The sequence below is a fragment of the Xiphophorus couchianus genome, chromosome 15 (genome assembly GCF_001444195.1).
Source record: "Xiphophorus couchianus chromosome 15, X_couchianus-1.0, whole genome shotgun sequence".
Lineage (NCBI taxonomy): Eukaryota > Metazoa > Chordata > Actinopteri > Cyprinodontiformes > Poeciliidae > Xiphophorus > Xiphophorus couchianus.
In genome coordinates this window covers 4,007,533-4,021,944 of record NC_040242.1, presented here as the reverse complement: position 1 = coordinate 4,021,944, position 14,412 = coordinate 4,007,533, and the positions used below count along the sequence as shown (strand labels likewise).

Here is a 14,412-nt window from a genome sequence, read left to right as displayed (position 1 = left end):
AGTAAAGATCTGGGTGACGGGGGAGGAGAAAGAGGGGCTCCGAGGGAGGAGGGGGAGCAGACAGACAGGGTGAGGAGGAGGAGGAGGAGGAGGAGCAGGAAGAAGAGGACGACGCTCAGGCAGACTAACAGAGCAGCCTCCCGGTGGATCACGGAGCTGCTGCAGCCGGAACCCCAAGCAGCGCAGCCGGAGCCATGGCCGACGAAAGCACCCGAACCACGGCCTGCACTGGCTCCAGCCTCCTGCAGCCGGTCAGCGAGATGACCAACCTGCCGCTGGACCAGGTAGGACCCGGACCGGGCTCTTTCCCCATGCATCCTCCCGGGGGCCGTGCCTCGGAGCCTGGCGGACGCCGCGCCGCAGCTCCGAGGCGGGGATCGGGTCTCCAACAGGCGCCTCTGCCGAACAAAAGATGCCTGAACAGGGCGGCGAGGCGGTCGATGAGTCCTGGCTGGACGGAGGCCTCTCAGAGTCCAGCTGTGGGAGGGGAATGTGTTTTGTAACGATGATCAGGTCTGAGGAGAAGATGCGCCTCTTTGTGGTGGAAATAATCAGGAATCTATGAGCCTGGTCTGCAGCAGAGGCTCCAACCACCCAAACATCTGCAAATCCAGATCATTTATACCAAATAAAACGCTGAGGAGGAGCTTAGAGTCCAACCAGGATGAAGGGTTCATCAATAACAGAATCGGTTATCAGGTGATTCAATCATTCCCCCAACTCTGGAGCCCAGACCAACAGGAACTAGTGTTGACTTCTTCAGATATTCTCCTCTGGTTCCCAAATTCAGGGATATATCATTCACATATGGGGTCTATTTACAGTTAATCTCTAATTTTCCAACATTTTCCACCTTTAATGTGTCATAAAATATCCAGATTTCAGCTGAAACAAGCACAGGGAGAGAAATATTAACGGATTAACAAACTGCTGCACACTATTTTGTTTGAGACACCCTAATATGAATTATAATTAACAATAAATAAAGTTCAGATGTCCTGGTAGGATAATTTAGTAAAGCTATCGTTTGTAGAGAGTTTACAAAGGATCAGATCCAAGGTACCAGTCAGGAGAAGGTTTAAAACAGTTTAACCAGCCTGGTATTTGTGAGGATTTTGGATTACAACTGTTTCAAAGAGCTAAAATCCACAAATAGTTGAGACCTCCTCTAAAATGCCTCTAACTGCTTATTTTTACAGTTCAAACAGTAAATATACCTTGATATGCATCAGTACGCTCAGTGTAAACAGCTTTAGCGCTGCCACAGAAGCTAGCATCCACAGTCTTCCTTATTTCTGCTCTTCAGGCCAATCAGCACCCAGGAAAATGAATATGGCTTCTGGATTGGCTGCTTTGTAAACACCATCCACTAGCAGTTAGCATCTAAGCTATCTGAGCTTTCCACATAGCGTTTTCTTTTGATTTTTTTATATGTGATTTACGAACAATATGGAGAAAAAATCCTGAACCGGCATGTAGAAACCGATCAGAGAGGCTGCTAAGAGCCTTATTGTAACGCTGAAAAGCTGCAGTAATTTCTGGCTGTGTTGGGTCTCAATAATCTGCTGTCGTCTCCATGGATTCTCCTCTGACGGAAAACATTCAAACCTGCCGAAAATCTTCCTGATTGTCGTTGGAGAATGTCTCTTTGGGAAATAAATCTGAACTTTTGGATCCTTTAGGGACAAAAACAAGTCAGTAACATTAGTAAAACCACGGTAGTGGGAGTATCATGCTCTGGGATTATGTTTAAGTAGATTAGGATTCTGTTTGTTTGTTTTATAAAAGTTGATGAATTAGGGACGGTTTTAAATACGTCTTCATCACAAAGTCACTCAAATAGGGCCTGCATGGCAGCATGAAATCAATAAATCTGCAATAAATCAAAAACACAAACACATCCCGACCCCGAATCTAAAGAAATTCAGATTCCACTGGCTGATCACAAGCAAGTATTTATATTTTAAAAATCTCCCAATTTGTCTAAATGAAATGAACTCATCAAAGCACTGAAGGTCAAACTTCCTGAAAAATGATGCCAAAGACTCGACTTCAAGTTATTAAATTATTATTGGTTATTTTTGTCTCAAATTATAAATTAGTTTGATTCAAACAATAGGAGAGCAAAATATTTCTGTTGTTATGGTGATAAAATGTAAAAAAAAAAAGTCATTTATGAATTAGCAGATAAACTATGTGGCAACGTTGCGTTTGACCGAGCTAAGCTAAAGGTCAAAGGTTAATATTCTGTTGAAGCTGTGAAATGCTGCGTCGACCATCAACACTTTAATTCCTGCAGCTGACAGAAGATAAAAACTTCCTGAAGAGCTTTGAGCCTCCAGACCAACAGGTGATACCTCAGCGTGTAACAGGTAGACAATGCTGCGCTCTGATTGGCTGAGAGCCAGCTGACTGGATGCAGGTGGTTGGTGCTGCTGCTGGAGGTCAGAAGGTCTCCGGTTGGTGATACCGAGACCCGAACGTCCAGATGGCGTCCTGAACCGAGATCTGTCCGTCTCACCGGTTCGAAATCTGATTCAGGGAAGAAAATGGCTGAAAAATGGAAAAACGTTTCATGAAAATGTTTGCAGGTTGATCAGATGAACCGAAGTTTGTCTTTCCTGGTTTCAGTCTCTTACAACTAGAAATGGGGATTTATTTAAAATTTAGATTTATTGACGTCAGAATAAATTCCAATTAATGATGTTTAAAACTTTCCTTATTGTTGGGATTCATAGTTTTCCTATTTTATCCAGTTTGTTAAATAAAAAACAACAATACATATGAAAAATATGGAAATAAACTTACATTGTGCAGCTTAGTGATACAAATAACTACATGATTCTTTTAGACGCACATTAAAAATGTTTTTCAATAGTTTGTGGGGATATCATTGCTGTAACTCAGTCACACATAAAAATTAAGTATTTAATAGTTATTATCGTCACTTTTTTCATTATCACAAAGTGTCGTGATAAAACTTTTTGTTTTCGACCATTTTCCACTAATCTAATGATAATGGCAGAATAATGCAAGAACTCATCCTCATAGATCAATAAACCTTAAATTCTAATCAACATTTAACTCTGGAAGACATTTTAAATAACCAGAATAAATAAATGAAACAGAAACAACAGATAAAATGAATGATGACGTCTCTGTAAACATGACTGTCCTTTAGCTGAGCCAAAAGCACCAGACTGAAAGCTTTTATCATCCAGTCTTTGCGAATGGAAATTATTGAGCTTGTTTTAATTTATTATGTCATTAATTGATTTATTGATTTATTACTCATTACGACAGGCCTACTGCTGATATCGTTCTGCCCTGGAATGTTGCTTCAGAGCATCAAACAGAAATACTTTGTGATTCCATTTCTACTTCTGGATCTTTTCTCCCAGTTTAAACTTCCTAAAGAAAAGGAAAGATGATCTTCGTTTCTCCAGACCGAATGTCTCAGTCCAGCCGCTGCGGGTCGGAGTTTAGTGTCGGATGAGTAATCGCTCAGTTTACACACTTTCTATTATTTATGACACTTGGTCTCAGATTACAGACAGATCAGATGCTCAGTGAGATCACTCTCTGGAAATACAAGACTACATGGGATGAAGATGCTGCTCGTCATCAGCAGAAACACAGACCTGCAGTTGGCCGTGAGATTTGGTGACAGCAGAGCATTTAGTGTGTTTTGGTGGTGATTTATGACGGCTGCATAGATCAGAAAAGTCAGAGTATTAAATCCAAACAGGCTGGGTTTTGGTAAGTCCACCTTCCACCAGATGTCGGTTCTCAGAGATCAGGATTCGATGTCTGTCTGGGGAAGTTCAGGATGTTGGTGTCTCTAGATCAGTTTGTGGTGAAGAAGAGGCTGAAATGATAAATGATGGATGGATGGATGGATGGAGTAGAGGGGTGTGAATACTTCTCTGCGCTGTCAGAACTGGATCGTCTCTGCAGAGAAATGTTCATGTCTGTGGCAGTGAAGGTCACTCAGCAGATGACGCCGGGCTACATTCCCCAGATACACACACACCAACACACACTCACACACAGACTCTCTCTCCTGCATGGTGTCCAGCCCGTCCTACTTCATAATGACGGGCGCCATGGCGATGGACCCACTATGTAATCTTCCTGACACCTCAGAATAATCTCTGTAAAACCGAGTCTGACCCGTGTTGACGCATCTAATAAAAATCCAGACGGGAACCAACCGACTCGAGTCTCATTAATCAAAACACAAAGTTTTAAAATTCCTCACACTTCGATGGAAGCGTGAATAAATCTGACTCTGGAGCTCCGGTCTGTTTTATCTGATTTATTTGTTGGTTCCACCATCAAGGTCATCAGATCTGCTAATTAGCCTTTAGCATCACAATACTGACCCACTCTGCTTTGCTGAATTGATTTCATTTAGATCCATTGGAGGGCTTCCTACTACAAACACCCAGGTTATAGCATCTCCATCAGACTAAAATCCAAACTTTGACTAGGCCACTCCAGCAGAAGGCTCATTTATTCCACCTGGTTGTTGTTTTATCATTTGTATTTTTATTTCTGGTTTCTGGCCTGTAAAACCTGATGATTTGAATAAAGTTTACTTCCTGATTCTGACGGTAGATCAGTTCGTTCGCCTCTCATGGTTGAGATAAATCTGTCACTGTTGGGCGAACTGAAAGGTGTCGCACCATGTGGGCCGTCTTGTCCTGACCCGGCTTCGTCACGCTGCTGCTGATGGGAACCATCTGAGCAGCTGAACAAACCTCGTCTGACCCGCTGCGGTCGACTTCCTGCTGGGACGGACAGGAAGGACCAGAACTTCACTCAGAACAGCAGAAAAAACAACCACAGCTCTGCTGGTTCTTTAACGTGAAGGAGTGAGGCGAATCTGAAGGTCTTGCAGGTCGGATTTCTCCCTGTTGGTTTGGAGAAACAGGAGATAAATTTGACTCTGCTGCATTTAAAAGGTTTTCCAAGACTTTAATGTAATCTAGTGACACTGATGTGTTAACGGGAAACTGAGATGATGTGTGTGAGCTCCTCCTCCTTCCTGACTCTGACGCCACTTTTCCCTCTGCTCCCTCTGCTCCGTCTGCAGGTCAACTTCGTGGTGTGTCAGCTCTGTGCTCTGATCTCAGCCTTCTGGTTCCGTCTCTTCCTCCATCCCAGTAAAACCAGTCCTTTCATTAGACATGTGGTGGCAACTGTGCTGGGGCTCTACTTCGCCCTGTTCTGCTTCGGCTGGTGAGGCGACAGCTGCAAAACCTTCCTGGTTCCCAGTTTTAGCTTGTTTTTGCCAAACTGATCAATATGTTGCGGTGGAAAAAACTAATTTCTGGATCACCTCGAGGTGAAGAATGGTGAAAAGTGGCTAAAATGCTAGCAGAAGAAATTAATGTTCCTGATAAATTCTGATTATTTGGGACATTTGGAGAAGAAACGTTGCAAGCTGCCATGAGGCCAGCCTTGGGTGCCGTTTGTACTGAGTCTAACATTAACAGCAATAATTTGGTTATTTGACCAAATTATCCAACGAAAATATTTAGTTAGATAGCTAAATATTTAATTTGACCTAATTAATTAGGTAATATTCAGATTTACTTGCCAATAACTAGAAGTGGACTGTCAAACATAAACTTTGAAAATCACTTCTTTATTGTTTCTTTTCCTCTTTTTCCAAACATTTCAGCTTAAACAAAGATGATTCATTTTAAAGGCAGTACAGACGTTTACCAATGGACCTACAGCCTAATATGCAAGTGAATTTGCATATTATCTGAATATTTAGCTCTGAGCTAGCTAAATAGTTTGTTGGTCAACTACATATTTGACAAAGCTAGCTGGCTGAAAGCTAATTAAATGTTTAGCTTGCCAACTAAATACTTAGTTTTCCAATCCTAGCAACTCTTCCATGGAGATCAAAATGTCCTCCAGAATCAACTTTTTCCAACAATCCAGAAACACTTTGATGGTGATTTTCTGGGTTTCCTGCATGATAAAACACAGAGTCTCAACGCTAAAATGATCTCAAAGTGAAGAACAGAACATAGTACTGAGGAAAATTTCCAACCTTATTTCAGTTAGCCCATAGCATGATGCTACCAAAACAGAAGCAGACACACTGTGATCAATGACAGGTTGAAATAGGACTTATACTAAAGCAGGCACAATGATTGCTAAATGTTTGTTTATTGTTATTGTTCACATCTTTAAAGAAGGTCCATCAGTTTTTCTTTGACTCTCTGCTCCTTCTTTCTTTCAGGTATGCGCTTCACTTCCTGCTTCAGAGCGGACTCACCTACGGCATCATGATCCTGACCGGAGTGGAGCACATGCACAAGTGAGCATCATGGACTCCTTAGATAATGGCATTGTTATAGAGACATTAAAACTGTCAGAGGAAGCAGCAGCCATGAAATTAATCTGTTTGATCCATTAAACTCCACAGTTTTCTCAGTTCACGTAGAAAACAACTTCCTGCTCCTTGTGTACATTAAATAGTGGAATGCTTTTTCCAGGCAGACTGCCAATAAGTAGATTATGTTATGGTCATACAACTAATTCAGAACTCACACAAACTGAAGATTAAAACTCAGTACTGAAAAGTATCAGTTTTACATCAGGAAGTCTAAAATATAAATAAGATAATGAATTCAAGCGGCTAAAGCTCCAACACAGGAGCTTTAGCCGTGTACTGAGCCAAACTGATTTCAGGAGGCTGGACTCAAACGTAGGGAGGAGCCCAGAGTAGAGTCACCGCTTCCCCATATCAGACGGAGGCATATGGTGAATGGTCTGTACTTATAAAGCTCTTTTGTCTAGTCCAGAAGACACTAAAAGGATTCCTTCATGGGGACTTGTTTCAGAAAATAGTCGCATCTTAAATAAGAGGCAAAGATAACTAGATGGGTGGAATCAGTATCCTTCTTTCAATCGTCAACAGTTCAGGAATAAAACCCCAACATTCTTCTTGGGCCAATGGTGTCGACTGTGGGAGGACTTCAATCCGCAGTTGGTGGGATGCCGGTATGATCCCGCGCTCCATCTGTCTCCATTGTTGTGTCCCAGGTCAAGACACTTCACCCGCCTTGGTGGTCTGAGGGGTCAGATATACCCAGGCCGGGTAGCTTGCCGCCATCAGTGTGTAAATGTGTTCATGAATGGGTGAATTAAGTCCTCTGGGTTTGATGAAGTGCCATACAAGTACAGGCCATCCCATCCACCTCCTCCTCAAAGATCTTAAGATGTTTTCAAGCTAAAGAGGTTGTGCAGATTTCCTCCAGTGTGTTCTGGGTGTGGAGGGTTTTCTGTGGAATATGTCCAGAGAACCCTCAGATCAAGCCATCTGGAAGGTATCCTGATCAGTTGAGTCCAGTTTGGAGGAGTACAGTGAGTACTTGAGTACTCCACACGTGCTCAAGTGAACGCAACGATGAGTGAGTGTCAGACACTTGGTGTCATATAGCAGACCCTCAGCAGGAGATAGTGCGATACCAAAATAAGGCAGCAAGTGGGCGCAACCAGCCAAAAGGATGCATAGAGTGATCGCCACTCTCTGTGCTGCACTGACGGATATGCAGTGGCTGCCCTGGTCAATCAGAAATAGAACTGGGTTCCCAATTAGCCCACCAAACTTTGGATTGCGAGAAATGCAGGAATTTGTCACAAGAAATGTGGGCAATCTGCAAGATTTACTGTGAAATCTCATCTGTTCATACAGAGTCCATACGGCTCACAGAATATGCCAGAGTATCTGGGTGCCTTCACTCTCTTGACTCTAACTCTACCGTGTCCTTACATTCAAGCCTCATCACTCTACCTAGGAACTATTTTCAGGTGTTTGCATCCAGGATCTCTTTCTTTGGGTCATGACTCCAATGATCCAGGCTGGAGATGTTCTGGAGATACTTGAAAAGAAGAAGCCCAATGCATCCTTTAAAGTCTTTGGACCCAACATTGTTACTACATATTTAGTTTTAAGAGCTGAAACTGTGGTCATACCTCTAAAGAAGCAGGTTGGGGAAGTCTTTCTGAAGTCTCTCTAAGGGAGACAGACTAACTGACCTGAGATCAGTGAGCTGTTGTTGGTTTGACTCTCTTTTGGTTGCAGGTATTGCCTCGTGGTGGCTCTCAGCTACCTGAGTCTGTGCCAGATCACTCGAGTCTACGTCTTTGACTATGGCATGTACTCTGCTGACTTCACAGGGTAAAACTCCTCCTATTTGTCATGTTGGTTAAAAAGCCTTGAGTTATGATCAGTGATGTTTGATCTGCTGTCTTGCTTCCTTTTCCAGTCCCATGATGGTGATAACTCAGAAGATCACAAGCCTGGCCTTTGAGATCCATGATGGTGAGCTGCTTCTGCTGTAGTTGTACAACACTGGGACGACTGGGACTCAGGTGTTAAAGGTCTCTCTTGTTTTGGTAGGAATGGCTAGGAAGGAAGAACATCTGACCGCAGGACAGAAGATTTTAGCCATAAGGTTTTTTCCATTGTTTTTAATATTTAACATTGGGTTTAAAGCAGTTTCCCTCTGGAAGTTTGAGCACCTATGTGTTTGTGTGTTTCTTTAGGCGAATGCCGAGCCTTCTCGAGTATTTCAGCTACAATTGTAACTTCATGGGGATTCTGGCCGGTCCAACCTGCTCTTACAATGACTACATTGCCTTCATCGAGGGGAAACCACATCGCCACCGAGAACAAGAGGCCGACAAGTCCAAGACCAGACTGGGTCAAGGCGAGCCATCGCCAAACGTAGGTCACCTTACTGGTTTGGCTCTATAGCAATCATCCACCAGACATAATCAATCACATGGCTTAAAAAGTATTAAGATAATGATTATTCTCTACCTAAAACCTCTAATCTAAAAGCAGCAAGTGGACTATAGTGCAGGGCTTTCTGGGTAAACACAACGAAAACAAATGAGGGAGTGTAGTGCTAGCAGAAGAAATGGCTTGTGGTCTTTTCCCAAAGACAAAAGAAAAATCCTCCAACCGCTAAAACCTCACAGCTGCGCTCAGTGTCTTCTTCAGAGGTTTTTGTGTCATTTCCTTCAGTGGTTCTCGGTCCAGCACCCCGAAAGGCGAGAGGAGAAACGGGTTGCTCAAAGGGTTTGGTTGGTTTGACCCAGTGCAGTGTGAAAGAAAACAGCACCAGAGGAAAATGGAACAAATGTTGCAGTTTTGGTCCCCAATCAAATAGAGTCTCCCAGACTATCAGCTGGGATAACATCCTTAACGATGCAGATCTTTGTCACCGCCAGCGTCTTGCAGCAGTTCTTATTCTGCAGATGTGAAAGAATCTCAAGAGCCTGTTGCACTCGGCTAGTTCTTTGGCAGTTGGATAGCTTTGCTTGTATTATGTTGACGAAGAGAGATCCAACAAAGATTGTCTTGCTTGAGAACAGTCGATGATTGCTGTTTCCTGATTTCATGATGTCTTGATTTAGAGTTTTATGTGTGAAACAACTCAAAAAGGCCATAATGTAGAGATTCAGTTAGAAATTTACTGCTCAACATGCCATTGAAGGTTTACTGCTGCTCCAATCAGCAACGAGGAAGCGATGGAAGTTCCTTCTTGGAGAGAAAATGGGGACAAAAGTATCTTCCTGTCTACAAGCAGAAACTTGACCAGAACAAATGTGTCTCTCCTTAGATGGAGGTGGTTCGTAAAGTGGCCACCTCCTTCTTCTGCCTGCTGGTCTTCCTGTCAGTGTGTAAAGTATTTCCAGTGGAGCGAAACATCGAGGACGACTTCATTGCCAACACGCCGTTCTATGCCCAGGTGGTCTACCTGTACCTCTCCATGCTAACCACACGACCCAAGTATTACTTTGTCTGGACACTCGGTGGGTGACTGTGTTCATCTTTCCCAAACTTCTTTATTCTATTGGACTGTTTGCTCATATTTCACCTGAGACTGTCTCACCAAACAGCTGATGCCATCAACAATGCTGCCGGCTTTGGTTTTAACGGCTATGACAGTAATGGCGCACCCCGCTGGGACCTGATCTCCAACCTGAGGATACTCAACATTGAGGTCAGGATCGTTAGGAGAGAACATATCCTTATTATGTTTTAGAACATTATAGGTTGGCAGCTGGACTAATTAGACTTTGTGTTTTCCAGCTTGCCACTAGTTTCAAAGTTTTTCTTGACAACTGGAACATTCAGACGGTGCAATGGCTCAAAAGGTCTGTCTGGAGATCCATGGCTGTTTATGCCAGTTAAAGGACACATTTTTCTGTAACCATATTGTCTTTATCTGTTGGAAAACAGGGTTTGTTACGAGCGATGTCCCTACCACCCAACAGCAGCCACGTTCATCCTGTCCGCCATGTGGCACGGCGCCTATCCAGGATACTACCTAACCTTCCTGACCGGCATCGTTGTCACTCTGGCGGCCAGAGCGGTGAGACGATGGATGGATGGATGGATGGATGGATGGATGGATGGATGGATGGATGGATGGATGGATGGATGGGCAGGCTAATATTATTACATCATTGTACTTTGTTATTAATACTCTATCAGTCCTGCGGCTGAGTAATGGTCCGTCCTCACCTGTCCGTCTTTAGTCCTCACCTGTCCGTCTTCTGTCCTCTCAGGTGAGACACAAAGTTCGGCCCCACTTCCTGCATTCTGCGGCCCACAAACTGTTCTATGATGTCATCACGTGGGCAGCCACTCAGATCGCCATCTGCTACACGGTGGTGCCTTTTGTCCTGCTGTCTGTGGGCCCGTCCCTAAAGTTTTACAGGTCAGCCATCTCTTTCTTTTTTCAGGTTGTACATTTAATTTTGTACTTTGACAATCAGATTTGCATGGAATTGAGGTTCATGTTCCTTATTTCTTCCTTCCTGCAGATCGTGGTACTTCAGCCTCCACATCATGTGCATCCTCTTGGCTGTAGCGCTGCCGGTCAAACCCAGACATTTGCGCCTCAAAGAGCAGCAGAAAAGCTGCTCCCAGGATGCAGGCCTGAAGCCCCTGGAGGCTGCAGATACCCACAGTCACAAAGAGAAAGCCTCCTGAGGCCAGGGCCAAAAGCATCTTGTAAATTTCCATGGACTTGTGTGGGAGGATGTGAAGCCGGACGGACCCAGTGATGCTCCTGCTGGACTAGGTACAGAAAAAAGGCCAAACCTGATTAATTTGGATTCAGTGGGGGATAAAAGTGAAAGCAGGCTCTGGGTTTCTTTTTTTTTTTCTTAAAGGAATCTTGACTGCCAGAAATGACAGCAAACAGACTCAGAAAAACCTGCCATGTTTAAGAATATAAATACCTAATGTGAGTTTACATGGGAGAGCTGCGTGTGATCAGTGCAAACTGCCTGAACTACCATGATTTTAAACCAACTCCCTTTTCTTACTTGTCAGAAACTTGTGGATTAAGGAGGAAATATATGATGATATGAAAAGATTTGAAAAGAAAAAGAGGTGAAAAGCTGGAATATACAATTTGATGACAACAGGGGTTGTGTGAATAAAAGTCAGACTGATTAAAGGAAAGCTATTAAATATTTTACAGAAGTTAGTTTTGAAAAAAGTGCCAATGTTTGTTCACTCAGTCACCTTATTTGTTCTAAAAAAAAAGAGAAAAGTCTTGATGTGTTTACATGTGTAACTTTGGTTTAAATCTTACTGATGTGTTTCATTCCATAAAAAGATGTGGTTTGATAAGCAGAAGATAAACAACTTTACAAAACCTTCAGAAATGAGCAGAAAATGGTTTTCCTTTAAAGTTTGATGATTTTTTTTTTACATATTTTCCTTTCCAGTTGGTTTTGGGCTTGTAGCTCAGGATGGTAATATTTTATTCCTTTACAGCTTATAGTTTGTCACATCATTCAGACTCTCATTATGTCATTTAGCTCAGACACTGGAGAGGAAAAGCTGCTTGGTCTTGCAGCTAATTATTGTGGATAAAACGATAGACATAAAAGAGTAGAAACTACGGCTCTGTAAAAGACATATTGTGAGTGGCATTTTGAAACACTTGAAAGATTTTACAGCGACCCTTTTGAACAGCACATATATTTCTGGAGAAACAAAATAGATACAGTTTTGTTGTTATGACAAAAACTAAATAATTAAGTGGTCTGTTATGTTTTAAGAGGTAAATTAATGTAGATCTAAGTGCGTTTGTGTTTCATAGTGATTTAGCTTATTCTGATTTGCAGATATTTTTGCCAGTAATACTAAATAAGTGTTTCATTGTGTGTAAAACAATTTAATTTGTAATTTTGCTGAATGAAATTTCAGGATTTTATTTTGAACATTCAGTTTGCACACACAGTTCTAATAATTATCAAGGAGACCGTGCCACTCACAATATGGAGGTTACCCTTCTATGTTTATTGGTCAAAAATGCTGAAGAAAAGTTTAGAAATTTTGATTTTGTTTTGTTTTTTGTTTTCATCACAACCTGACTGAATTAGAATAACATTAGAAAAATCTTTATTGACAACAATACAGTCAGATTTTTGTATAAAACCTAAGGATTTGGCACTGTGGTGAGATTCTAGGTTGTCTGGCTCCATCATGTGAGAGAATATGACCTTTAAAGATAAAACAGAAAATATTCCATATTGGTTCAGTTTTAAATTTGAATTGCAGAAAATATATCAGTTTTCACAGTGCTTTTAAATCCAACTACAAAGATGCTACAGCTAGGTGGGTTTTGCTAACTGAATAAATTTCCACCTGCAAAACAGAAGATATGAGGAATGAAATAGTATTTGACCATAAAGTAAGTTTGATGAGACAAAAGTGACATAAAACAGTATTATAGCAGTTGATTTACAATAATCTCACACTGGAAGTAGCGATAAAAAGCTTGTAGCTTTAAATAAATTAGTTTTTCCATCTTGGCTACAACAATGTTTCACTTCCTGAATGCCCAGTTTCTACATTTGTTTAAGTTTAGATGAGTGTTGGCTGTGAGTAAAGCTGTAGCCATGATTTTTATAGGTTCTTCTATGTTCCATCAATGTTTTCTTTGGGAGATAAAATAAAACAGCTTAAGGAAAGTTTACCTAACCTTCATTGTTTTGTTCAATTTAAAAAATCAGTATTGAACTGTTTGCTTTAATGTTAGCTAGTGGTTTAATTTAGTTATAGCTGCTCATATTTTGAGTTATGTACCAAACTGATCCATGTGTAAATTTAATCACCAATATTTTTGTTGTTTAATTTATTTTAACACTGAGTGTAGCTGAAAAATTGTGCTGGAATAGCTACTTTGTGTTTACTTTTGAGCTTCAAGCTTGCTAATTGTTAGCTAACTGTACATCAAGGGAGCTAGCTAAAACTGTGTTCAAATAAAAACCAACTAATATTTGTCCTGCACTCCCTCACCTTAAAATTTGATAAAAAATAAACAGTAATAAACTGTTCTCTCATTAAATGTTCTTGAGTTGAGTTGGTTATAGTTGTTAGTTTGGCTTTTGAAGACAAAATTTAGCTGGTTTTCTAACTTCAAACTTTCAAGACAACTAGAGCACAGCAGGAATCAAACAAGACATTTATATAAAGTTGCTGTAAATGTTCTCTTCCATCAAACTTCTGGTTTTAGTTTATCTAAACAATTTAATCTCATTTTTCCGTCCAAACTACTCTGAGTATTAACAGTCAGCAGTTCTGCCAATCAGTAAAAATCAGTGTTTTCTTTGCCTCTTTTCTTCTAAAACACAGAAAAATCTCAATCTTTGTTTTTGTATTTGTTCTACAGTTGTATTCCTAGTTTTAGGTTTCTGCCATAACACCTGGTTGAAAAGATGTGACTGCTAACAAACATGTTTATGTAAAACAGTGATTAAAAACCAGCCACCTATCTTTGTAGTTTTGACATGTTTGTTTTGACTGTTTATTTTATTTGGTTTATTTTGTAAATTATGTGAATAAATGTTGGATTTTTTTTACACTTAATGTGTCCAAGCTTCCAGTTATTTTCATCATTGCACAGCACATTAATGAGGGATCATATAAAATCATATAAATATATAGCCCCTTAATGTCTTACAACCACAAACATAAACTTATTATCACTTTGTATGTTGACACTAAATTGAACTGGAGAGTCAGATGAATTTACAAATAAATCATTAGATAGAAGAAGATAGATAGGTGAGAGTATTAGTAATGTAGGCAAATGGCTGGGAGAAGGCAGAGTCAAGATTATCTGTATAACCTACACCTGTATACAACACCGGGGGCGTGGCCTGTTATCATACAGCTGCGATTAGAGCTAATGGCCTAATACCAACACTGTACTTGTACTTTCATGAGATCACACTTCTGCACTTTAACCCTGAGTAAACTGATACTGAGCAGAGTTCCTGCTAATGCTCTGAACTGATAAAGATAAGTAGATTTACTGCACAGATTATAATCTGCATTCATAACAGATT

The 14,412-nt window shown here is 41.1% G+C and overlaps 1 protein-coding gene across 1 annotated transcript; it reads left to right on the top strand.

The window, feature by feature from the left end:
- Window positions 1–63: 63 nt before the first annotated feature.
- On the top strand, window positions 64–13,930 carry mboat2b (membrane bound O-acyltransferase domain containing 2b). The gene is made up of 13 exons (XM_028040687.1): window positions 64–284; window positions 5,099–5,244; window positions 6,263–6,340; window positions 8,111–8,206; window positions 8,295–8,350; window positions 8,429–8,483; window positions 8,575–8,755; window positions 9,657–9,849; window positions 9,937–10,040; window positions 10,130–10,194; window positions 10,280–10,412; window positions 10,609–10,760; window positions 10,867–13,930. Exons 1-13 carry the CDS (start codon window positions 195–197, stop codon window positions 11,033–11,035), a joined length of 1,518 nt encoding a protein of 505 aa, XP_027896488.1. The 5' UTR covers window positions 64–194; the 3' UTR covers window positions 11,036–13,930.
- Window positions 13,931–14,412: the final 482 nt, after the last annotated feature.

What these genes read in the sequence shown, in the direction of transcription:
- mboat2b (XM_028040687.1), top strand. Translation starts at nt 195, where the DNA reads ATGGCCGACGAAAGCACCCGAACCACGGCCTGCACTGGCTCCAGCCTC. An exon ending in GGCCTTTGAGATCCATGATG is followed by an intron (nt 8,351 to 8,428) that starts GTGAGCTGCTTC and finishes TTGTTTTGGTAG; the next exon opens with GAATGGCTAGGAAGGAAGAA. An exon ending in CCGTCCCTAAAGTTTTACAG is followed by an intron (nt 10,761 to 10,866) that starts GTCAGCCATCTC and finishes TCCTTCCTGCAG; the next exon opens with ATCGTGGTACTTCAGCCTCC.